This window comes from Nothobranchius furzeri, chromosome 16 (genome assembly GCF_043380555.1).
Source record: "Nothobranchius furzeri strain GRZ-AD chromosome 16, NfurGRZ-RIMD1, whole genome shotgun sequence".
Lineage (NCBI taxonomy): Eukaryota > Metazoa > Chordata > Actinopteri > Cyprinodontiformes > Nothobranchiidae > Nothobranchius > Nothobranchius furzeri.
This window is the reverse complement of record NC_091756.1, coordinates 51,170,310-51,195,904: the sequence shown is the minus strand read 5'-3', so window position 1 is coordinate 51,195,904 and position 25,595 is coordinate 51,170,310. Positions and strand designations below refer to the sequence as shown.

The window sequence follows — 25,595 nt, the reverse complement described above, 5'->3', positions numbered from 1 at the left end:
TACTCTTACTGATGAATGCTTGGGACAGATCGATAGGAAGATGCTGGTGAGAGTAGTGCTTCTGGATTTTAGTGCTGCCTTGAACCGTCACCTTACCGTGATGGAGGAGTTTGAGTGCCCTAATGATCCTAGGAGCTATGTTGTCTGGGGCACTTTGTGCCCCTGGTAGGGTCTCCCATGACAAATGGGTCTTAGGTGAAGGGTGAGACAAAGAACGGTTCAGAGGATCTTTCATGGATGTAAATTCAAAGAGTTGGAGTACCCGGCCCGGAGGGTTACCGGGGTCCCACCCTGGAGCCAGGCCTGAGGTAGGGGCCCGTGAGCGAGCGCCTGGTGACCGGGCTTTCGCCCATGGAGCCCAGCCCGAACCGGATACATGGGCTCATCCAACTGTGGACCCACCACCCGCAGGACATGAAGGGTCCGGTGCAGTGTGGATCGGGTGGCAGACCGAGGCGGGAGCCTTGGCAGTCCGATACCAGGACAAACTGGTTTTTGGGACATGGAATGTCACCTCTCTGGCGGGGAAGGAGCAGGAGCTTGTGGCAGAAGTTGAGCAGTACCGGCTAGATATAGTCGTACTCACCTTGACACATAGCATTGGCTCTGGAACCCAAGTCCTTGAGAGGGGGTGGAAACTCTCCTTTGCTGGAGTTGCTCCAGGTGAGAGGCGGAGGACTGGGGTTGGCTTTTTGTTAGCCCCAAGACCCTCTGCCTGTGTGTTGGGGTTTACCCCGGGGGACAAGAGGGTAGCTTCCCTGCGCCTTCGGGTCAGGGAACGGGTCCTGACTGTTGTTTGTGCTTATGTCCAAATATCAGTTCAGAGTACCCACCGTTTTTGGAGTCCCTGGGACGAGTGCTAGATAGTGCTCCATCAGGAGACTCCATTGTCCTGATGGGGGACTTCAATGCTCACGTGGGCAATGACAGCTTGACCTGGAGGGGTGTGATTGGGAGGAACGGCTCGCCTGATCTGAACTCGAGTGGTGTTTTGTTATTGGACTTCTGTGCAAGCCGTAGTTTGGCCAAAACGACCACCATGTTCGATCATAAGGATGCCCATCGGTATACTTGGTACCAGGGCAGCCTAGGTCGCAGTTCGAGGATAGACTTTGTAGTCGTATCATCTGACCTGCGGCCATTTGTTTTGGACACCCGAGTGAAGAGAGGAGTGGAGCTGTCAACTGATCACCACCTGGTGGTGAGTTGGATCAGATGGCAGGGGAAGATGCCGCGTAGACCTGGCAGACCCAAACGCATCGTGAGGGTATGCTGGGAACGCCTGGCAGAAGAACCTGTCAAGACGGTCTTCAACTCCCACCTCCGGCAGAGCTTTGACGGCTTCCCGAGAGCAGTGGGGGACATTGACTCCGAGTGGGCCTTGTTCCACTCTGCAATTGTTGAGGCGGCTGTTGCTAGCTGTGGTCGCAAGGTGGCCTGTGCCAGTCGTGGTGGCAACCCCCGTACCCGCTGGTGGACACCAGAGGTTCGGGGAGCCGTCAGGCTGAAGGAGGAGGCCTACAGGGCGTGGCTGGTCTGTGGGTCTCCGGAGGCAGCAGACAGGTACCGGATAGCCAAGCGTGCTGCAGCAGTGGCAGTTGCCGAGGCAAAATCTCGGACGTGGGAGGAGTTTGGTGAGGCCACGGAGAAAGACCATCGATTGGCTTCAAAGAGGTTCTGGCAAACTATCTGGCGCCTCAGGGGAGGAAGGCAGCAACTCGCTCACACTGTTTACAGTGGGGATGGGGAGCTGCTGACGTCAACTGGGGCTATAGTTGGATGGTGGAAGGAATACTTTGAGGAGCTCCTCAATCCCACCTATGCGCATTCCGAGGAGGAACCAGAGCCGGGAGACCTGGGGATGGACTGTCCAATCTCGGGGGCAGAAGTTGCTGAGGTAGTCAAACAACTACACAGCAGTGGAGCCCCGGGGGCAGATGAGATTCGTCCTGGGTATCTCAATATTATGGATGTTGTAGTGCTGTCGTGGTTGACACGTCTCTGCAACATTGCATGGTCATCGGAGGCAGTTCCTGTGGAGTGGCAGACCGGGGTGGTGGTCCCCATATTTAAGAAGGGTGACCTGAGGGTGTGTTCCTACTATAGATAAAATCTATCTACAGTTTGAAGAGGAGCAATGTGGTTTTTGTCCTGGCTGTGGAACTGTGGACCAGCTCTATACCTTTGCAAGGGTGATGGAGGGGGCATGGGAGTTTGCCCAACCAATCCACATGTGTTTTGTGGATTTGGAGAAGGCTTATGACCGTGTCCCCAGGGGCAACCTGTGGGGAACGCTCCAGGAATATGGGGTGGGTGGCTTTCTGTTAAGGGCCATTCAGTCCCTTTACCAGAGGAGCGTGAGTTTGGTCAGCATAGCTGGTAGTAAGTCGGACCTGTTCCCGATGAGGGTTGGACTCCGCCAGGGCTGCACTTTGTCACCGGTTCTGTTCATCACTTTTATGGACAGAATTTCTAGGCGCAGCAGTGGTGTGGAGTGTGTCGAGTTTGGTGGCAGGAGAATCTCGTCTCTGCTTTTTGCAGATTATGTGGTCCTCCTAGCTTCATCCAGCTCTGACCTTCAGCTCTTGCTGGGTAGGTTCGCGGCCGAGTGTGAAGCGGCTAACCCTAACCCTCGACCGGAAAAGGGTGGCTTGTCAACTCCGGGTCAAGTCCTATGCAATAAAACAAACATAGGAGAAACCGGACGCCAACTCAACACATGAACAATAGAACATAGAAAGGAGTGTGAGAAAGAAACAAGTCAAAGACACACAAGAGCAGCAAAAGAAGAAGCAGAAAGTACAATAAAGAAATCGGCCGTAACAGTTCACTGCACAAGTAATGGACTGGGACAACACAAGGATCATAAACAGCGAACAACAGAAATACAAAAGATGGATAAAGGAAGCTATAGAGATAAGGAGATGTGGATGCGGGACCATGAACAGAGACGAAGGAGTTTACTCATTGGATCGAGCATGGGACTGCATCATCGGAGAGGGGAGAGCGGGCAGCAGAGGGTGACAATGTCCTCTGCTGCCCGCGGATAAACGGAGTAGGAAGTGACGCCACCATCAGCATCAACTCTGAAGATGTTTTGCAGCCGCAAAACGAAACGTCAGCAAGGTAAAGAAAAACCTTATCTGTGTTTAAAAAAGAACCAAAAATGGAATTTGAAGACAAACACAGCAAGAATGAACAAAACATATGAACATTTTCTCTACTTGTAAAAGTAGACTTGTATTGTTTTGTTAATTGTCTCCAGTTTGCAGTTGGATTTGGATACTGTAAGAAGCGCCTCGTCACAAAAGAACCCGGGGGAGAGGAGAAGCTCATTATACTGCATAATAGTTGCTCAACCTCACCCCAGGCCAACGTTGAAGCCTGTCTGGTGGTAATATCATTTAGTGACATCTTGATCGGTTGACTTTAAAAGATGAAAGATTACGGGTCCTCCTTCATCTAATGTTTGGAGAAACTGTCCTATATTCCATTTGGAATGTTTGTACAAACATGCAGCGACCACTAGTACACATCGACTGTTGATAAATCCCACCTGCGCATACCCAGGTGCTCATGTCCGTTCAGTCATACAGAAAAGCACATGACTGATATTTGGTCAGACCACGTCCTCAAAAGCTCATAAAAGAAATCCCAGCATTCTTCCTGGTAAAAAAAAAATATATATATTAAAATAAAAAACTTCAGCGACAGTGATATCAAGACGCTGACTGCTGAAGATTAAGTTAAGCTCAGCTGAGACCAGTAAAAGAAAGAATGCCGACTGGGAGAAAGTTGTAGAGCTTTATAACAGTCGGGACAGAAGAGAGGTCCCCGTCAAAAAAATTGTTCAACATAAAACTAAATAAGAAAAAATGTAAAGTAACAGAGTGAACGTTCCGCTGTGTTGTCCCACATGACGACATGGCTCCAGAAGGATCTCCTTCAGGAAGCGGCATCTGCTCAGGAGCCACACTAGAAGAAGCGTGCTCAAAAAGGATGTGTTAGGAGCACACGCTCTGCCAAATCCTACATAAGAACAGCCATGCTACCATGTCATGAGTGTTTTATATAGGTTCTAACACCAGTTGTGCAATAAAGCTTTTTCTCTACAGACATATTTACTATTGAGTAAAAATAATTTGTGGATGAGGATCACGCATGAATTATTGAGACTTTCTGTACTGCGGTTACCTTGTTCTACCACAGAAAGCTGTGCGTACCCATGGTCAGAGCTACTGTGGCATAGCGCTGTGTGTTAGTACGGTTGATGAACAAGGGTCCAGGATTTTAGACAGGGAAGCCAGACTGCTTAGCTCAGGGGTGTCAAATATGCGGCCCGCAAGCGGGTTAAATCCGGCCCGCGGCCCGGATCCAGCCCGCAAGCGGGTTAAATCTGGCCCGTGAGATGGTTGTGTAAACTTTATTTTCATACTTTACAATGTAGAGTGAAAATAAACTTATCTTTGTGAGCAAGTTTCCTCTGTAATGAGTATAAATAAAACAAAGCTGCACTCAAGGCTCACACAAGAACTTGAATCACATCCTGAAGTTGGCCGCCACTCAGGATGTGACTTCTGATGTTGATGTGCTGGTGAAAGCTAAAAGATGTAAAGTAAAATGAGTCAAATGTACTTTAAGTGCTGCATGAAACTGATCTAGCCATGTGATCTGTAAGCTCTTTGAATCACTAAGGAATGTTTTTATTTATTTATTGATTTTTTTTTCAAATTTTCAAGTACACTTCAGGTACTTGTACTTGTACTATTTTGGATACACTGTCCTCAGGCTCCAGCCTTGTTTTATATTGATTGTATTAAAACAAAGAAAACAATCTGAAGTTGTTTTTAATTTACCGGTCCGGCCCACTTGGGACTAGATTTCCCTCAATGTGGCCCCTGAGCTAAAATGAGTTTGACACCCCTGGCTTAGCTGTATAGGCCATCAACTTTTTTTTCTCTCCCTCCATTAAAAATAAAACCCAAAAGCTCTGCTTTGGTCGGGCTTGGGCTGATTATTGTGTGTGAGGATGTCAGGCAGACCGGGCCCAGGCTCAGGTCATTTTGGGTTCAGATTTAATTTATGGGCCCACTGAGAGCTAGTATAAAATAGTCCCACGCAGGGCTCTACTTCATGAGTCCCCATCAGAGGGAGGATTGATCACCTGTGTTCCAGCATCTCCTCCAGATGCTGCTTCTCTCTCTGCAGCTCTTCGATCTGTTCGGACTTTTGAGCAGACCGCTGCAGTGCTGCTTTGCTCTCCTTCTTCAGCTCCTCCATGGCGGTGTGGAAAGCACTGCTGTTGCTCCTGCTCCGCCCTTCCTCCTCCTGAACAACCAATCAGTGATCACTAAGAAGCTGATCATCGCAAATCTTCTGATTTATCCATCAATGAAAAAGAGAAGGAACCTTGACTTCCTGTCGCAGACAATCAACTTCTTCTGTCAGCCTCTTGATAGAATCGGTCTTCTCCTCCAACTGGTTCTCTAGATTCTGGAGGCGGGACTTTGCTGAGTCGAATTGCTCTGATAGGCTGTCAGACTTATTGGTCTGCTGTTTGAGCTCCGTCTGCAGAGCAGCCACCTAGAGGTTTAACCACCAATCAGTAGCTGCAACAAGGTGGAGGTGGAAGAAGAGAGGGAAGGGGAGGAAGCAGTACCTCTGTCTGTAGCAGAAAGATCCCATTGACCAGAGCTTTGTTCTCCTTCTGAAGCCTGGCTGTTTCCTTCTGCTCCATCTCCAGAGATGAAAGCACCGAGTTACAGGTTACACACTCATCCAGATCTAAAAGGTGAGGAGGAGACGGGAGAAGCAGACTGTGATATTAAGAAACTACGGTTATGATGAAGAGAAGAGTGTGGATGAATGATCAGCTCCTACCTGTCAGTATCTGGACTTTCTCGTCCAATGAACTATTTTCCTTTTTCAGCTCCTCTACCTCCTCCTCCCATCTCCCTTGTTTCTCCTCCAGCTCCCTCCTCAGCTCACTGATAGTCTCCTCCTTCTTGTCATTTTCTTCATGCAGTCTCCAGATCTCCTCCTCCAGAACCACTGAGGAAAATCGAGTATGTCAACACCTCCAGAATAAAACTCAGGAGCCACCTGATCTGAACAGTTTTTAAATGGCCTGTATTTGTGAAGCGCCTTCTAGGGTTCTACAACCCCCCCAAGGCGCTTTACAACTGGACCAGTTATTCACCCATTTACACACATGTTCACACGCTGGTGGTGATAAGCTACACTGTAGCCATAGCTGCCCTGCAAAAACAATCTAAAAGACTTCATATTTTACTTCTCTTGGCTGCTCCTCCTTCCTCCTCCTCCTCTGCATCATCTCTCTTGCGTTTTCTCCTCTCCTCCTCCCCGCTGGTCCTACTCCCACAGCTACCGAATGATGCGCTCTAAGAGACATCAAGAAAATCAGTGGTAAGAAAAAAAAAAGACATTTTAAAACATGGAGTGAAAACTGCAGTAAGTCTGAGAGGATTCTATGTTACATCTCTAGTGGCTCTCTCCACGGCCTCCTGGAGTTTACTGATCACTTCATCCTTCTGCTGACAGCTGTTGGCAAATTCTGATAACATGTGCTGCTGCTGCTCCAGAGTCTGAAATAAAAAAACACAACAACATTTCTCAAATGACGGTGGGGTGGGGGACGCATACTCAAAGCTGATTCTGCGACAGTAGCCATGGTTACCGGCTTTTTATGGGGAGGAGCTAAGAAAGAGCTTAAGCTCAGCAGAGATGGAGAGGTGAAACGTCATTCACTCATCCTCTTAACCACTTATTCCTCACCAGGGTTGTGGGTAGCTGGTGTTAAACTCCAGCAGTCATGGGGTGGGAGAGGCAGAGGACACTGTGGACATGTCACCAGCCCATCACAGAACCAAACAACCAGTCACACACTCTCTCATACCTAGGGACATTTTAGAGTTGTTGGGTAGCCTAACATGCATGTTTTTGGTCTGTGGGAGGAAACTGGAGAACACAGAGGAAACCAACAGAAGCTCCACATGGAAAGGGCATAGCTGGGATTTGAACCTGCAAACTTCTCACTGTGATGCAGCGGTGCTACCAACTGCACACCTCAGCAGCCAGGGGTACAACCTTGAGTCCTATTCATTCATCAAGTCCTGAAACATTCAGAAAGTTGTTTGATATCAAAATGCATACCCTAGAGGCTTCCTGCAGCTGGTCCTGTAGCTGCAGCTTCTCCAACCGCAGCATTTCCAAGTCTGAAGAAACACAAAAGACACAAATCAAAGTCACCACCGACCTGCATACATCTACAGTCCTGTTTAGACTGTTCCTGTTTTAAACCCCTAATCCAGTCATGATGTTTTACTACACTTTGTTTGCTTTTGCACTCAGTTTCAACTCTGCCCCCTAAACATATAAAGAAAAAGTTTGATGGTTGTACATGACAGAAAAACTCATTAACTTCAGCTTAGACTGAGAGACCATCTAAAGGCTCAGGAACCCTTTGCATGTGTTTTGGATTAATTAGCTGATTAGGGTGTGACACTTTGAGTCTAGAACATGGAACCTTTAAACAATATTATAATTGCAGTGTTCCCCTAGGAATTTCTCCAGCTGTGGTGGTTTGGGGGGGGGGGGGGGTTAAATTATGACACGTCTCACTTTTATGTTAATATTGTTTTATTAGATGCACTCCACTTTGAACTGCACCAATCCAGCAACTGCTGCATTTTAATAACTAGTGTTAAAGGTGAATACACCAATATTTGCACAAGAATAATTTCTGTTTTAAACTCTCAGTGACACACTTTGCAGGGAGATTTGGCATTTAATTTTTCTTGGCATCTGGAAAAACATCTCCTTCTGCCCCCTTTATTTGACTTTCTGCCCCCTTTATTTTGGTCCAAGATCATTACTGGGCTGGCCCAATTAAAAACGTTCCACACCCCTGCTTAGTTGACTTAATGAAGTATTTTTAAGCCAGTATAAAAATGACTGAAATACAAATTTACATATTTGGCATTATTGACCAATATCTTTGATTTAATTTATTTGTTAAGAACATCAAGATGCATTACAGTGAACATTATAATAAAGTACATTTTTCTAGTGCAGAGGGGAGACAACCCATAGAAGCACTGATTTGATCTCATTTCAGAGAAAAATAAAACAGGTCAGATGCACCTAATAAATACAATTACTAACATGAACTCAGGAATCTGTTTCTTTGCTTCATTGTTCTGTAGCTGAAAATATCACTATTGCGGATCAAAGGAGATACACAGATGAATGCACCTTATTATTTATTATTTGGAAATTAGTGGGTGTGGTTTACATCAATACATTATTTTAAATCTGAAATTGATATGGATTGATCAGAAGTTGCTATGTGTATTTTTTATTTGAAAACTATTTACAGAGCAGCCTCAGAATTGAGATTAGTTTTGATCACAGTAGTAAAGGAATTATTACAGAACAAGTTTTTCAGTAAAATCAGAACATTATTATTTAAGTGCATGAATTAATGCATCTGAACTCATGCAGTAGGAACTAGGAAATATGAAATACTAGAACCATTTTATTTTAATTTGATTAAACTGATTTTTTCCTAACGTTGTTGGCATTTTTCCCACACACGGTTAAACAAAACATTGTTGATTGAGGTGTGTGTGTGAGAGAGAGATAGAGAAGGAGAGAGAGAGAGAATTAAAATAATTTTTAAAAAACCCGACCGGAGCGGAGGCAGTGACCGACACAGCACGAGCCGTTTTCAGCTCTGTCTTGTCAAACGCACCACGTACGTTACGAAAAAAGTAACTTTAATTATTGAACTGAAAAAGAGGCGATCTGAAGAAAACGTAAGGAGTACTGAAGAAATGGGAGCAACAGTGAAGCAATCACAGAGAGATCCGTTACTGTGTGCGTGGATGGGCCGGACGGACTGAGCTCCCGGCTGCAGTTTTGTGTGTATGGAGGAGCGGGCGCTCTATGCGACTGGCCAATCACAAAGCGTGAAGACAGTCAGTTACCCAATGAGGATTTTCCTTCAGCACGATTAAAGATATTTACGAGTTTTACTCGTTTCATGCTCGTATTCATCAAAAATGCTTTATCCGTACCGGATACTCGTCTGAAACGATTATCCGGCTCATCCCTAGCTGTAACCACCCTGCCCTGCCTCCTCCTCCTTGCTGCCTGCCAGCTGTGATCACAAGCAACAGCAGAGTAGTTCCTGCTGCTTCTTCGGGAAACGGTGCAAAAAAAATAAAATAAAATAATAATCTATAAAACTTGGGATCTTGTAGCAGGGTATATACAGCAATCCTTAAGTAAAATTTACTACTTTTTAATACTTTTTTTTACTACCTTCAGAATTTTTTTAAAATCACAACACTAAATTGCAAGTGTTAATCAGCGACCTATTTACACATATTTTAACATATATAACATACAAAAAGAATAGACTTAGAGACTCACTGATGTTGACGACGTATTGCACATATTTATTTTACTTAGAAAATAAGCCAGGCACTTCTGTTCAGCGGTTCAGACAGTTGACCACGAGGCCTGCAATGATGCAGAACGACCACTGAATATGACGTCATCATTATGTCACCGTATTTGCTAAAGTAGGGCTGCTCGATTATGGCAAAAACAATAATCACGATTATTGTGACTGAAATTGAGATCTCGATTATTTAAGACGATTTTTCAATTTATGTAGATTTTTTTTTTATTATTCAGTCATAAAACTGCTCAGGGCACAATCAGGGCAAAAATAAACAAGAAACAAGATGATCACTAAAATAACTCCTGATTCCCAGTATAAAAAGACCAATATACTTATAGCTCATAGTCTATGACCCAAGGGCTATAGACCTTGGTTTAACTCATTTAAGTCTAACCAGTACAGACCCAAATACCAATATCTTGCAAATACTGACAGCAAGAATTATACAGTGGCATTTATAACAAATAAATGCAAATAAATTGATGTTCACAAAATGTTGCATAACATTTATTGAGTCGTGTCAAGGTGCTGTAGGAGCGTGCACTAGCACCGTGTCCTCAGAGAGATTAGTTATTAGTTATCAGCGTGAGGAACTTATTTCTACCTTATTTATAAACTATTTATTTACAGGTCCATCAGTTAATGTAATAATTGTCCCAACCGTAGCTGCACGCCCCAACCCGGTCTCACAGCAATCGGGCAAGCTGCATGTGTGTTTAGCACGCCACGCGCGCACATTTAGCCGTTTTTAGAGGCTCAGGAGTCCGCAGGTGCGGTGTGTGTCACTCACTCTGGTTACTCCAACAGGGAGCCGACTCTGAGAGCCGTTTCTTTAGCAACCGACACATCACTACATCACTCCCTTTCCTAATGTCCTGAACAACGGTCCGGAGCGCAGGCGGAGTGTTTAGCTAACCTGCAGGAAATGTCGACGACAGTTATCCAGAAAGTAGCTAAGGGTTACCAGAGATGTGTCTGAGGTGTTCGCTAGGTACTTTTAAGATTTAAAAAGTCAAGAAGGGGGTCTGAGAAGCTGCTAGAAATAGCATCAAAGTCGCTAAGTTGGCAACGGAGCGCTTCATTTGTAACAGGGCAGCTCAAGTGGGAGGAGCAAATAATCGGCTTGTTTTATTTTTATAATCGTTCAAAACATTTCATTCGGAATATATTTCTATGTCGATGTTCAGAATACGATACCTGATAGTCTGAAAAAAATAATACCTAACTTGGAAAAAATAATACCTCTGAGACCAAATTTAACACTTTTAATGGCCTTAAATTTGACTATTTTTATTTATCACTTTTTAATACTTTTTAAAACCCCGCGGACACCCTGTGTAGGCGTGGCGCTGGGATTTCAGCCGTGGCGGCCTGCCACGGCTACGCTTATGTAAGGGAAACACTGAGTTGAGTTCCACCTTTCTTTTTTGCAGTAAGGGACGTTTCTAGTTTACTTTTTTGAAAGGTACTTAACATGATGCTAGGCAACTTTGGCTTGCTTTTAGCACCCCCTAGTGTTCTTTAGTAAAACCAAATGAGAAACGTATCTCCTCGCTGTGTGTTCGCCTTTTTAACACCTTAATCTAACTGCTTAAATGTCTCCTTAGTCTTTCTTTATGTCTACAGGAGTGATTCATCACTAAATCAAACAAATAAGCTGTGTTCATGATCTAAAACATTCAGGAAATGTGCTGGAAGCAGACTGCAGCGCCAGGTGTGTCTGCTCTAAATATTTTCTTAAGCCCAACAGGGACCAAACTAACACACTGAAGTTGCAAATGCAGCATTCTGCCCATAGAGGGCAGTGGAGGTTTGAGCACATACTGGCTCAAGAAAATGAATGCATAGCATCTCTTTAACGTGCCTGTGTGTGTGTGAGTGCGTGTGTGTGTGTGCGTGCGTGTGTGCTCACCTGCAGTGTGTGTTTGCTCAGCCAAACAGTTCTGAACACTCTGAGCATCCTCTCTGATCTGCAACAAATCTTTAGACAGCGAGCTGAGGATTCCCTCCAAAGCAGTTTTCTCCTTTAACAACCAAATCATCATCATCAGTAAAGTCACGCATTAATACTTAAAGAAAGTTTCATCTCACTTGTAGCTGAACTCATTGGAGGAAAGCTCAGCTCTGCACCAGAACCCACAAACTTTGTAACCCCCCTCCTCAAGTAAACTCTGAAGTTAATATTTGTCCAACACAATGAGACACAAAGTCATGTGACTTTCTCACCTGGCCATCATCGGTGTTGAAAGCAGGCAGGTCGACGGTCTTATCAACAAGGTTTTTTAGGATCTCCACCCTCCTGTCAGCCCGCTTCTCCAAGATCTCCCTCTCCTTCTCCAGACGCTCACTCAAAGAAACAAAAGGAAAAGTCATGTATTAACAAAACCATGATGGCAGTGTTGTTTGCTGGTCATGTGACTAGAAGGTGCCTTACCTGTAGTCTTTCTCCATCTTCTTGAAGAGCTCCATGAACTCAGCACTGACTTCTTCTCTGATCTGAGCCTCCAGAACCAAACGCAGTGCGGCCTCTCGGTCCGACTGGCAAACACAGTTTGGCTGATTAATTTTGATCAGTTAAAGGGACTATAAGGAAGTTTGACAGCCAAAACATGTATAGAAATAATACATTTCTTCTTCATGCATTCTCCTGCAATGCCCTGGTCCTGTAGAATGAGCCCTGACATTTTTACTGTGATTGCCTGTTTTTCTGTAAAATCACAGAAAAAGAGAGCTGCTCGGGTCGAGCAGGCTGCTTCATGCGCGTTCACGCTCAGGCATCGCCCGTAGCATTTGCTATCCGTAGCTTTAGCAGCAGAGAGAGATGTAGTGCCAACTCAGCGACTTTGTCGCTGTTCCTAACGCCTAGTGATGAACCTAGCTACATTTCTGAGGACCCTTAGCTACTTTCTGTAGAACTTTCTTCTAGATATTTCCTGCAAATTAGCAACAAAATAGCCATTTTCGCTCCGAACCGTTCTTTGGATTGACGTTGTTTCAGCTGTCATCAAGGATATAAACATTACAGATTCATCAAATGTTACAGACGCTTTAGCTCACCTAGTAGCTGACTCTCATGTGGAGGACCTGGGTTCGATTCTGGGTGTGAACATAGTTTATTTGGAGTTTCTTTTTTACATTAATGATATATTTTTTTACAATAATAAGACACCTACATTTTTATTTGAGACTCGCCGAACGGCATTGAATTCACGGATAAAAAAAATGTGGGTTACACTTTCATTTTGGAACTATTTTTTAAGCGAGGGAAGGGAATGATCTGAGCATGCAGGAGGACTGACCCATCATAAACCTTTGTCAGCTGTGCTGAAGAGAAAGGTACAGAACCAAATTAATTAATTAGCTGTGTGTTCTCCTGTCCTCTGTCCTCCGGGCCACACACACACACACACACACACTGCACGTTCGGCCGGCCGACGAGAAAGTACAGCTGCAGAGACAGAAGCACATTATTTTATTAATTTGCTGTGTTCTTCTGTCCTCCGGGCCACACACACACACGGGACGCTCTCAGAGCTCTGTGCTCTGCCTCAGCTATTATTTTCGTTAAGGAGTGTGCACGTACAGCATGCGCACGAGCCTATTATTGAAGCTGCCGTTAAGCTTTTGGCCTGAGGGGGCAATCGCGAGCATGAAAATTCATAAGTCTGAAAAGTCCCTTTAAAGAGTAACTAAACCGCAAAATAACATTTTTTTTTGCTTAAAAACTGTATAATTGGGTCTTTCTTTAAAAACGCAATCTTTCCGTTTCTATGCATTTTTTGACATGTTTGTGTAAACTTGATTAAATCTAGAATCTAAGTCTAAAAACTTCTTAGTGCTGCCCCCTGTGGCAGAACAGCGGCTACTGCATTTTAAATTTGTGATTGACTGGGGCTGGAACAATTTCACGTCATCGGTACAGTTAGGGCTGGGCGATATGGCAAAAATAGAATATCACGATTTTTCCAATATTTTATCACGATTTCGATTTTATCACGATTTTTTATCCATGAATAGTATAACTTCAATTGCGTATTAAAGAAGAGAAACATTGAATAAATAAACATTTATTCATATTAGGGATAATCAGCACAGTGCTAACACACTTATATTTTAAACTCACACACTTATATTTTAAACTCACACCAGAGATGATAAAAGCCCTGAGAGAAACAATTACAAAAATCAGTTTTTCTCGTTTTTCAAGTAACTTAACATAAATTAAAATCGTAAACATATTTAAAGTGCAAACATGTCAATTGCAAACGTATTGTGCAAACATTAACTTGTTCAAAATACTATGTAGCTCAGTTGCTGATGTAGTGGATAGTTAAGCTCAAATACGGCTCTGATGTGCAGCTGGACCAGAGATGGCTTGTGGTAGCAAAAAACTGCGCATTCTGAATATTTTCTGCAACAAGTCTCTAAATAAAGTAAAATTTTCCAGTGCAGATTGGAGACAACCCATAGAAGCACTGATTTGATCTCTTTTCAGAGAAAAATAGAACAGGTTAGATGCACCTAATAAATAAAATTACTAACAAACTCAGGAATCTTTCTTTGCTTCACTGTTCTGGTGCTGAAAATATCACTAATGCGGATGAAAGGAGATACACAGATAAATGCACCTCTTATTATTTGGAAACTACATTTACTGCAGCTGACAGAGGCAGAGATTGTTTCTATTGATACACGGATTTACAGAATCATTTTAAATGTTAATAGGGGAAGACTGCAGGAGAGAGCGGTAAAATACAGGGGTCCCCAACAAAAGCAAGAAACTACGAGTCTGATGAAACCCGCTGGTTTTCCATCAGGCAGTCACGGGGCAGCTCCAGCAACCCAGTGACCGAGCTCAGTCCGGTACCAACACCGGCTCGGCAGAGGGTGAATGAGCCGAGGCGACGTCGTGCTCTGCTTAAGAAGCGGTGTTATTTTCCTGCTTCAGAAGAAGCGTCCAACGTGTTTTTACGCTTTCTCCGAGACATGTCACGTCACTAAGTTGTTAGCGCCGCGCGCTAAGGAAACCCTGCGTTCCTCTTCGGAACGAAAACCTGGTTGTCGCTCAGTCGCGGCGAAGCCATGTTTGTTCACACACAAGTGAAAACAAGCGGGGCACTAATATATTACTATGACTCACTCTGATTAGTTAGGGGTCAAACAAAGGCGTGTCATTCGCCTGAGGTAAGTTCAATTTTCATTCAGAGGCAGAAATTCAACAGCAGAGCTGTGAATCGTGATAAAACGGTCTCTCCAAAATGACAGACCGTCAGATGTGTAGATCGTAAAACGGTCTAAAATCGTCATATCGCCCAGCCCTAGGTACAGTCTCCTCCCACTCCCCCTCCCTCCCAGGATGGAAATTCCCCACACTTGGCCATGCCACCCTCTACCTCATGGCAACGCCCACTTTCATGGCATTTTTCAAATCTTGACTAGGGGGTGGAGTTACATTTTCTGATGGTGTGCAGTCCCTCTTTAACAGCTGATTGGTGGCATCTGAATGAGAAGCAACGGATGAAGACTCACCCCCTCTTCCTCCTCCATGGTCTGATCCTCAGCCTCCTCATCACCTCCATTCTCCAGCACAGTTCCCTCCATCAAACTCTCCTCCTCCTCCTCTTCTTCCTCCTCATCATCCTCAGCCTCCTTCACGTCCTCCAGGCTAGTCTCCCAGGCAATCAGAGAGCTCTTTCTACCTCGCCCCAACACATTTCTAAGTTGGTCGGACTTGTCCATGACAATGGACAACTCCATGGCTGACTTCAGGGGGCCTTCCTCTTCATTCAGGACAGTTGGTTGTGAGTTCAACAACACCACCTGGACAGGTAAGACCAAGAAGAGAGACCCCATCCCCCGGTGTGTTACAGACAGGATGAGCAGTGTCTAAATAACAGTTTTACTTCCTCTGACACACACAGGTTTATTCTTTATTAGGGTTGTCACGGTGTGAAAATTTAACCTCACGGTTATTGTGACCAAAATTATCACGGTTTTCGGTATTATCGCGGTATTTTTTTTAAACGTGTTACATTTTCAGACAACTAAATAAACCCTGTATATCAGGAAAATATTGTCCTCAGTTTGTGTCTAAATTTAGCCTAAAATGTGTTATTTTGTAATTATGTTTTTTATTTGTTTACATTTTCCCCTTTAGTCTTTAAAATACCAATATTTGTCCATAACTTCTGATTTTTTATCTGTTTGATGTCATAATTTTAAAAATATTAGATCAGATGATACTCAGTACTCCAGTAGCCTTCTAATCAGATACTTTTTTACCCTTACTTGAGTAATAAACCCTATATCAGGAAAATATTGTCCTCGGTTTGTGTCCTTCCAGTGAGCTTTGCAGATCTGGGAAAATGTCATCAGGCAGTAATCATTGTTAAATTCATAACTATTCTCAGAGAGACACCAACTCTTATCTGCCCCTGGGAGCCCAGTAATGCATAGCGTCATTTCAACATGGGGGTGTCTGCGACACGGTTTATATGCAGGTAGCGGCGCTGCGTCTGCTTTATATAGCCACTCGTTGCATTCTCCCTCAACCCAAATCCTCGGATCACGCATTTTAGCTAAAACGCTAACGTTAACTTGCCTTGCGTTGACTGCAGAGTTGTGGGTGATGGTCACGCAGATGTGTCATGAGATTTGAAGCATTGCTGCCTTTCACAGACACTTTTTCTACACGTGCTGCAAACAGGATAGCCGTCTTCTATCAACTGTCCCTCAGCATTCTTCAAATATCCAAAAGATGCCCGTACTTCCCACTTTGTCTTCTTTGAGGGATAATGAATGTCCTGAGTGCTGCCGTCTCCTCCTTTGGCCATTATTTCAGCTTTAGCTTCAAGAAAGTTTTGATTGTAAACAACAAAGTGCGCATGTGCCGCCGGCAACTTCAGCAGATGATACGGTGGCTGGTAAGGGTCACCACGCCTACACCGCAGCCATGGTAATACACCGAGATAATATTTTTTTTTTAAAAACAAGACGGTTATTATTTTTGTCAACTTTTTTACCGGGGTTTACCGTACACCGGTTACCGTGACAACCCTATTCTTTATTTAGATGTATTGTGGTTTTTAAAGATGTGTCTAAACTGCTACCATCTATATCCAGGTGTTTACATGTGTACATACCTGCGGTGTGAGTGTGTGCGTTTACCTTTTGTGCCAGAGCAGAAAACTTGAGGACATTGAGAGTCTCGTCAAAACAGTAGGAGTGCTGATTTATGTTGACCACCATGGCGACGCGGCCAGCGCCACAGAAGAAGAACTGCAGGAAGTGGGTGAGTTTGGACTCTCTGAATGGAACATGATGCTGGAACCTACAGAGAGACGTCAGGTTAAATTCAGTGACTTTAACTCCACCAGTTTGTGTTTGGGAATGTTTGAGAAAAAGAAGCTGCAGATTAGGACGATGTATTCATTTCCTACTTGGCATTCTGGTTGAGTCTCATGGCATTGATGCACTTCCCAAGAGTCAGCAGAGAGGTGTTGATGTTTCCTGCCTCCTTCAGCCTGTCCCCGGTGTTGTGAGTCCGAGAGCAGCGCTCTGAGCCGGCCAGATCACAAAGAGCCAGTCTGAACACACAACAATAGGTCAAACTCTAAATAGTAAATGCTGGAGCATGGGTTTTGTGTCAAATGACTCACTCGCTGATTCCGAGAACTCTGGGAACGCCAGTGGCATCGATTCTGAGGATCCTGATGGAGAAGATGCTGTGGCTGCAACAACAAGTCTAAATGAATGCCCAGAACATCAATATAAAACTGTTTAAAGGTTTGTTTAAAGCCAGAAGTGAGGCTGACCTTCTGCTTGACAGCTGATTTAGTTTGGTAGAGAAGCAACTCTGGTTCTTCTTCCCAGTCTTCATGACTCTGTAGGCTTCCTCTGAGCTGTTCACCTGAACCCAACGCAGGTCTGACACACAGGAAACAATTTCAAAACTGCTCAAACTGGCTTTTGTTGTAAATGATAAATGACCCGCACTTGTATAGCGCCTCTCAGAGAAAGGACACCAAAGCACTTTACACTATAGTGTATCATTCATCCATTCACACACACATTCACACACTGATGGTGATGAGCTACGATGTAGCCACAGCTGCCCTGGGGCACACTGACAGAGGCGAGGCTGCCGAGCACAGGCGCCACCGGTCCCTCCGACCACCACCAGCAGGCAAGGTGGGTTAAGTGTAAATTGTCTGCATTTGTTGTACAGGCATGGTGATGTCACAGATCTGAACGTTTCCCGTCCAAAACATCCAGCTCTGTTGGTAAATCCTTCCTAAAGTCAATTTCATTCAAGGATTGCAGCTTTAAACACCAAGAACCAACAGCAACATCACGCAACTCCTGAACACCACAAAGAACACACAAACACCTGCTTGACAGTTGAAACAAACAAATGTTTGAAACGTTCTGCTTTTTCATCCTAACATTGCTCCAGATTAGATTTACAAACTTAATCTTTGAAGTTACACCAAACAATCATGTAAATTGTTTTGTACATTAGTGTTTTTATTATTCAACATTTCAGCTTCACATCTAAAAACAAAAACATCAAAACAACATCAACATTTACAGAGGTGACTAATTATTTTAACCAGAGTGCTTTGTTAATTTGAATGAACAAGGGAAAAAGGCTTAACGAGGGTCAGACATCAAAGGTCATCCGACCATCTTGTTACCTCTGATGAAGGAGTTCCCTTTGACGTCCTGAGAAAGACGCAGAACCGTTCTCTTCTGTTGCCCGCCGGGAACCTGAATGTCACACATCAGATGATCCATCACTTATTCAGTTCTCTGAATCACTGCTTTAGTTCAGAACTTTAAAGTCAGCGGTAGGGCGGTTTTACACGCACGCACGTGGATAACAAAACATTTCTATCTTTCTGTTCAATCTAACTTTGGGAAACTGAGCATGTGGTGTGTTACCTGTTCCAGTAGATCATGGATGTTCTCGTTGTAAATCTCACAGAATGAGACCCAAACAGAGAAGCGAACGTTTGATTTAACATCCAGACAGAAACTGTCGGCCTCAGAAACACTGTTCACACTGCTGTCGCTGCTGAGAGATGAGCCTGAACACAAGAATACTGCTCTTAGTGCATCTCAACAGCCTCAAAAATCAAATCCAAATGAACCAAGACTTTATGCTAGCCGAATTCAGAAGTATGAACTTCACTCAACCCTGAAACTTGAACCTGAAGTTACAGCAGCACAGAACAATGCCTCCATTGGTTAAAGTTTCAGCTCCAACTCTCATTGCTAGATAAAAACACCAACCTTCAAGGAAAGTTGACCTTCCAGCTGGCAGAATCTTCTCACTCTGCCAATAAAATGCAAACGCACTGGTCAGTATGCAAAGCATGATTGTCCTGTATCGTATTTACTATGGACATGTCTCACCTCTTTGAAGAGCCTAAAAAGGTTCCTCTTGGAGATGGCCTCAGCTGCCTGCTGATCTGGGGTCAGTCTAGAGAAATCTCTGCATCGCTGAGGCTTCAAATCACAGCAGCTGTACAAATTCCCCTCGATGCTGTTAAAGATGATTGACAGAGACCTGGGGAGCAGCCCTGAATCGTGGTCAGGACCTAAGAGATGGTGGGGTTAGACAAGCAGTCCATCAGTGGTAAACAGAGAACAATCTCAGAGTGTAAGTGACACTGACCGAGGAACGTAAAGGTTTTCCCAGCATTAGTAACTCCATAGGTAAACACCAGACAGTTGCCTCCCTGCAGAACATCTTGGACCAAACTACGAACAGAACCCTCAAACACCTTCCTCTGACTGGCCTCGGGGCTGAACACCTGAACAACAACATGCCAAACGGTGAGGAAGGGAAACTCAGGTGATTCAGGTGAACTGAGAACACACAGGTACCTGTGTGAAGGTAAATCTTTGTGCCGTTTGTGGGAGGGATTTGTCACTCTGTCGATTTGACTGACTGCTCTTGGGAGGTCTGAGGATCACAGTGTCTGGGCCTTCTATGGTCACACAGTCCTGCAGAGATAAACACAGCTGCTGAGTTTCACTCAAAATGTGCACGGGGTGATTTTGAGGGACAGTTTGAGTTTCACAGACAAAAGGACAACAAATGTAAAACAAAAAAAAAACTTTTTTTTCTAAATTACATGATGGAAAAAGTAAAAAAAAAAACATAAATTAAAGAAAAAAATAATAATTATTATTATTATTTTACAAACTCACATCAGAATAATTTGGGACACTAAAATGTAATTCCACAGTCTGAATGAGAATACATATAATCAAATCAGAAATAGTATTTTAGTTCACGCAATATAGTATAAAAGAAAACCGAATCATCCCAATATTTTCTAAAGTGTAGGCAGTGCAAAAACAAGCAGGAATTCACAACGAACGTCTGCAACAAACTCTTCACAAGTCCATAATTCTATCGTAATGCCATCTGTCAAAAATACCTTATCAACCAAACTGTCTCAAATTCTTAAAAACTTGCATTGGTTTATTTTCTTTCTTTCTTTTTTTTGATGCAAAATATTTTAAGCCCAAACATTAATTTCGGTGCATTCAAACTGAATGGGTTTTACATCTCTAATCAATCAATCCTCAACCTAACCATACCAACTAGAGGAAAACTGTATTACCTGTGACTTTCCATTATCACTTTCAGCTGCAGTAAAAGGACGAACTCTCAGGTACACCTGCAGGTTCTCCGTCTGTGACTGAACAAGAGAGATTATCAGCAGAAATATCGTATCACAGACAGAAGTGCAGGTAGAAAGATAGAAAAAAAAGAAGAAAGAATTTTTTTATACAGTGCTTCTCTATATTATAAAAATTACAAGGTACTTCACAAAAATGATAAATGAAAAATGATTTTAAAGAATAAGAAAAAATTGAGAACAAAAATTTAGATTAAAAATGACAAGGGAAAAACATGGGGGCTGAAAAAATACAGAGATCACAGAAACACCTGCATGAAAAGATGATGAAGAGGCTGTACAGAAGGGCACACAAAAGCCTGCACAGGTGGGTTTCAGCTGCTTTTCAAAGGAGACCATTGAGTCCACTGATCTCGGGGGAGGGGGGGGGGGGGGGCACAGCAGCAAATGGTCTGTCACCTTTGGTCTTTACCCACAAAGGCTTTGATCACTGGACCTCAGGGACCTGCTAGGGGTGTAGGGACTGAGAAGATCACCAATGTATGATGGTGCTTGTCCATGTAAAGCCCTATAGACCAGAACCAGAATCTTGAAATGAACCCTGAAGTTGACTGGCAGCCAGTGAAACTGGAGGAGAAGCGGGGTGATGTGGGTGTGTTTGGAGGACTTGGTCAGAAGCCGAGCACAGGCATTCTGAACCACCTGTAGACGATTCAGGGAGGTTCTGCTCAGACACGTGAAAAGAGAGTTACAGTAGTCTAAGCGTGAGGAGATGAAGGTGTGGAGAGCAGTCTCAAGTTCAGAGCGGGACAGAATGGGACTCGGCAATGTTCCTGTGATGGAAGAAGGAAGAGTGAACAAGAGAACTGATATGAGAATCTAGGGTGAGAGCTGGGTCAAAGGTCACCAAGATTCCTGACAGAGGGTTTGGTGTGAGAACGCTGACCAAGAGAGTCTCTGACTTTGGGAACCAGCTTGTCTGGGGCACAGATGAGGATCTCAGTCTTATCTTCATTCAGCTGTAGAAAGTTCTCAGCCATCCTGGTTTTAATAGAGTTTAAGCAGGAGAGCTGCAGCTTAGACATCTCATGGGGCTTAAATGAGATGTACAGTTGGATGTCATCTGCGTAAAGATGGTAGGAGATTCCTTTAGAGCTCAGGATGTGCTTGGGAGGAAAAAGATAAAAGAAGAACAATAGCGGCCCCAGCACAGAACCGTGTGGGACACTTTGAATGAGGGAGGTGGAGGAGGACCATAACTTGGAGACAACCAATGAGAAAGAACGCTCAGACAAATTCAGTTCCTGACAGACCAGTGTCAAAAGATGCTGTCCAGTTCAGCAGAACGAGAACATTACCCTGCAACAATGTGAGCAAGAAGGCCATTAGACCCTAAAGCCGGGCGTACACTGTGCGACTTTGTCACTTTTTTGAGCAGATTTTCCACTCGTGCGAGAATCCACGAGATCGGGGCGAGTTTTGCGCCGAGCGTCGTGTAGTGTACAGGGGGTTACGAGAGGCGATTAACACCACATGACCAGCTACCGATCAGCGATCGTGAGCTCGCACGGACTTCTGGCGAGTTTAACATTTTGCTCTTCCCTCGTGAGGGTATCGCACTGTTGAAGCGGCGCACGCTGAGCCTCGTGGCTCAGCGTGCGCCGCTTCAACAGTGCTCGCGGAAGAGATACTGTGCATGGAGCGGACGTACCCGGATTCACTCATCATTGTACTTGGAGACTTTTAACAAAGCAAATCTGAGCCAGGAGCTTCCCAAATATAAACAGTATACCAAATGTCCAACCAGAGAGGGGAAAACCCTGGACCACTGTTACAGCACAGTAACAGGAGCCTATCATGCAGTAGCGCGTGCTGCGCTTTGACTCTCTGACCACGTGACCATCCATCTGATCCCAGCTTACAAACAAAGGCTAAAACTCTCCAAGCCTGTTGTGAAGTCAACAAGACAGTGGATCACAGATGCCGCAGATGAGCTTTGCGCATGCTTTGAGACCACAGACTGGGAGGTAATGAAGGCCACCTCAGACAGTTTAGATGAGTTCACAGATACCGTCACCTCCTACATCCACTTCTGTCAGGACAGCATCATACCAACACACACCAGGGTGAGTTATAACAATAACAAAGCCTGGTTTACCCCTAAACTCAAACAGCTGTGGTTAGAAAAGAGAGATGCATTTAAAAGGGGGGACAAGGACTCCTACAGAGACACAGGTTCAGCAAAAGAATTGGTCAAAGCAAAACACCAGCATCATGACAAAATGCAGCAGCAAATCTCTGAAAACGACCCAACCTCTGTGTGGAAAAGTTTCAGGAACATCACCAACTACAAACCCAGAACCCCCGCCTCCACCGATAATCTGCTCTTGGCAAACAACCTAAACAATTTCTATTGTCGGTTTGATGAGCCATCAGGCAGGCCTCAATCCTCGTCCAGCCCCAACAATAGAGACATTGGTCAACCACTCCCCACTACAGAGCCATCACCATCACTGTGGAATTTACCTTCATCACCCTCCCCTCACTCCCCACTCATGAGGACTTCACATCACACACCTCCACCACAAATCTACACATTCATGAAGCAGATGTAAAGAAGCAGTTCAGGTCTCTTAACACACGAAAAGCCCCGGGCCCTGATGGCGTGGCTCCTGCCACTCTAAAGCACTGTGCTGAAGAGCTGGCCCCAGTGTTTACGAGCAACTTCAACTCCTTGCTAGAGGCATCTCATGTGCCTGCCTGCTTCAGGATCTCCACCATAGTCCCTGTCCCCAAGAAACCAAGAATCACTGGACTAAATGACTACAGACCTGTGGCTGTGACATCTGTGGTCATGAAGTCATTTGAGCACCTAGTTCTCCCCCACCTCAAGACCCTCACAGCCCCCCTCCTGGACCCCCTGCAGTTTGCATACAGAGCAAACAGGTCTGTAGATGACGCAATCAACATGGCTTTACAATTCATCCTGCAGCATCTGGACTCCCCAGGTACCTACGCCAGGATATTGTTCGTGGACTTCAGCTCTGCATTCAACACAATCCTGCCAGACCTCCTCCAAGACAAAATGTCCCAGATGAACGTGCCTGACCCCATCTGCAGGTGGATCACCGACTTCCTGACAGACAGGAAACAACAAAGCCCCATTCCCATCTGTACCGGGTCGGCCCAGGCCGGGTAGCCCCAGTTGGCCCCAGCCTGGCTCGGTTGATTCCACACATCCTTGCTTAGGTATGCAGTCAGAGACACTTTCAGCTTCTGGGTAATCAGCATGATAATGAATGATAATGAAATGAGCATGCCTTAAGTCCATGTGGGCTGATTCTACCCACCAATCAGAGGCTTGCTCTAATGGAAGGTGTGAATTTGCTGTCAGCAGTGGGTGTGTTGGCCCTGGTCGGCCTGAAGCAGACCCCCTCGAGAAGAGGGCTGAGAATGAGCCTTGGTTGGCCCGGGAAAATACCAGGCCACCCAGATATGTAAACAACCTACGCTGCCCGGCCCGACCCGGTACAGGTGGGAATGGGGCTCAAGTCAGGCTGGGGAAGAATGTCTCGGACCAACGGACCATCAGCACCGGCTCACCACAGGGCTGTGTTCTTTCCCCTCTGCTCTTCTCCCTGTACACCAACAGCTGCACCTCCAAGCATGAGTCTGTCAAACAAATTAAGTTTGCTGACGACACCACCATCATCGGACTCATCTCTAATGGGGATGAGTCCGCTTACAGAATGGAGGCTGAACGGCTGGTGTCCTGGTGCAGCCACAACAACCTGGTGCTAAACACCCAGAAGACAGCGGAGGTTGTTGTGGACTTAAGGAAACACACACACCCCATCCCCGCTTAAACCTGTCTGACACTCCCATCACGATGGTGGACTCATGTCGCTTCCTGGGCACCACCATCACCCAGGACCTCAAATGGGAGCCCACCATCACCACCATCAGAAAAAAGGCCCAGCAGAGGACGTACTTCCTGAGGCAGTTGAAGAAATTCTACCTATCACCACAGTCAATGAGGCATTTCTACACCGCATCGAGTCCATCCTCACCTCCTCCATCACCGTGTGGTACGCTGGAGCTACCACCAGGGACAAGAAGAGGCTGCAGCGTGTCGTACGCTCTGCAGAGAAGGTCATTGGCTGCAAACTCCCCTCCATCCAAGATCTGTACACCTCTAGGACATTGAGGCGTGCAGGTCGGATAATAGCTGACTCGTCTCACCCTGGACACAAGTCTCTTCGACTCGCTCCCATCTGGCAGAAGGCTCAGATCCATTCGGACCAGAACCTCTCGCCACAAAAACAGTTTCTTCCCCTCTGCAGTTGGACTTTTGAATGAAAGTCCTAGGGCAGCCCACTCAAGTTGATTGTCCCAGTCACGTGACCCGATGCTGTGCTTGAACCATTCAACAAATACTCAGATTAATACCTACACGGAGTAGATAGCTGCTTCTCTAATTCTTGCCACTTTTTACATTAATAATTTTATCATGAGTGTTTTATTAGTTCTTATAATTGCTTATCTCAAAATTAATTTTTTTCTATCTTACCTTCTGCACCAAAATACCGCAGCAATTTCCTAATGTTGTGACTTGGCACACAAATGGCAATAAAAACTTCTGATTCTGATCTGCCCTGCGAGGAAGTCATACAGTTTGAGCTGAAGCGGAGTGCTACGAGTGAAAAAGTCGCACAGTGTACGCCCGGCTTAAGAAGAGCTGTTTCAGTAGAATGAGCTCAACAGAAGCCTGACTGAGATATGCAAGTAGATAGGTGGACCCACCTGCGTTGGTAAAGCATCAAATTCCCTCAGCAGATTTCTCCTGATGTCTTCCACCTCCACCGGTCCCACTTTCTCCTGCTTCTCAGCTATGGACGACTCCATCTTCTCTGTCAACGCAAAACGTAACCGTAACTAGAGGCCATTCAAGCGGTTTCCGCTAATAAAACACAAAAAATCCGACCCTAAACTGGCCTATTTCATACACTGACTATTAGCAGGATTACATTAGAAGTTGTACAACTTCGTGGACGTTTTGTTAGTAACGAGAAGGCAAACTTAGTAATATTAATACGTGACCAGTTTGATTTGAAATACATTACAAACGGCAATTGTGTTCAGAGAAACCTGTACCATCAGTCAGACAAGCACATAACAATCGATTAGCAGTTTAAATGTCTCTCTTAATTATCTTTAAATTAACCGTTAAAAACACAGATAAAACTTCAAAATAAATCATATATTTAGACCTCGACGTGACATACCCCCAACCCCGACCGTACTTTTGGTATTTTTTATACACCAGATACTATATTTAAAACAAAATCCATCGAAGAGTCTCGCAGGGCTGTGGTTAGCTCTGCTTGCTATCCACTCCGCGGTCTGTAGTTTAAACTGCGACCAAAAGCAAAAGACCAATCATTGGTCGC

General features: G+C 44.8%; 1 protein-coding gene across 4 annotated transcripts in view; it reads right to left on the bottom strand.

Moving 5' to 3' along the window:
• The window catches only part of kif20bb (kinesin family member 20Bb), a 30,361-nt gene extending 4,802 nt beyond the window's left edge, over positions 1–25,559 (bottom strand). For 2 of the 4 annotated variants that reach the window (XM_015962509.3, XM_054749423.2), the window contains exons 1-24: positions 25,431–25,559; positions 24,949–25,055; positions 20,128–20,205; positions 19,382–19,501; positions 19,170–19,308; positions 18,908–19,092; positions 18,785–18,827; positions 18,434–18,579; positions 18,187–18,259; positions 17,305–17,416; positions 17,149–17,220; positions 16,930–17,076; positions 16,658–16,820; positions 15,020–15,310; positions 11,925–12,028; positions 11,717–11,837; positions 11,403–11,514; positions 7,174–7,235; positions 6,498–6,605; positions 6,293–6,401; positions 5,881–6,051; positions 5,660–5,784; positions 5,410–5,583; positions 5,165–5,328 (exon numbers count right to left, since the gene is read on the bottom strand). In XM_015962509.3, the coding sequence (XP_015817995.3) occupies positions 5,165–5,328; positions 5,410–5,583; positions 5,660–5,784; positions 5,881–6,051; positions 6,293–6,401; positions 6,498–6,605; positions 7,174–7,235; positions 11,403–11,514; positions 11,717–11,837; positions 11,925–12,028; positions 15,020–15,310; positions 16,658–16,820; positions 16,930–17,076; positions 17,149–17,220; positions 17,305–17,416; positions 18,187–18,259; positions 18,434–18,579; positions 18,785–18,827; positions 18,908–19,092; positions 19,170–19,308; positions 19,382–19,501; positions 20,128–20,205; positions 24,949–25,050 (2,921 nt within the window). In that variant the 5' untranslated portion in view covers positions 25,051–25,055; positions 25,431–25,559. The remainder of the gene's footprint in view (positions 1–5,164; positions 5,329–5,409; positions 5,584–5,659; positions 5,785–5,880; positions 6,052–6,292; positions 6,402–6,497; positions 6,606–7,173; positions 7,236–11,402; positions 11,515–11,716; positions 11,838–11,924; positions 12,029–15,019; positions 15,311–16,657; positions 16,821–16,929; positions 17,077–17,148; positions 17,221–17,304; positions 17,417–18,186; positions 18,260–18,433; positions 18,580–18,784; positions 18,828–18,907; positions 19,093–19,169; positions 19,309–19,381; positions 19,502–20,127; positions 20,206–24,948; positions 25,056–25,430) is intronic. The other 2 variants (XM_054749422.2, XM_054749421.2) reach the window with 2 other exon arrangements.
• Between the last annotated feature and the right edge of the window lie 36 nt (positions 25,560–25,595).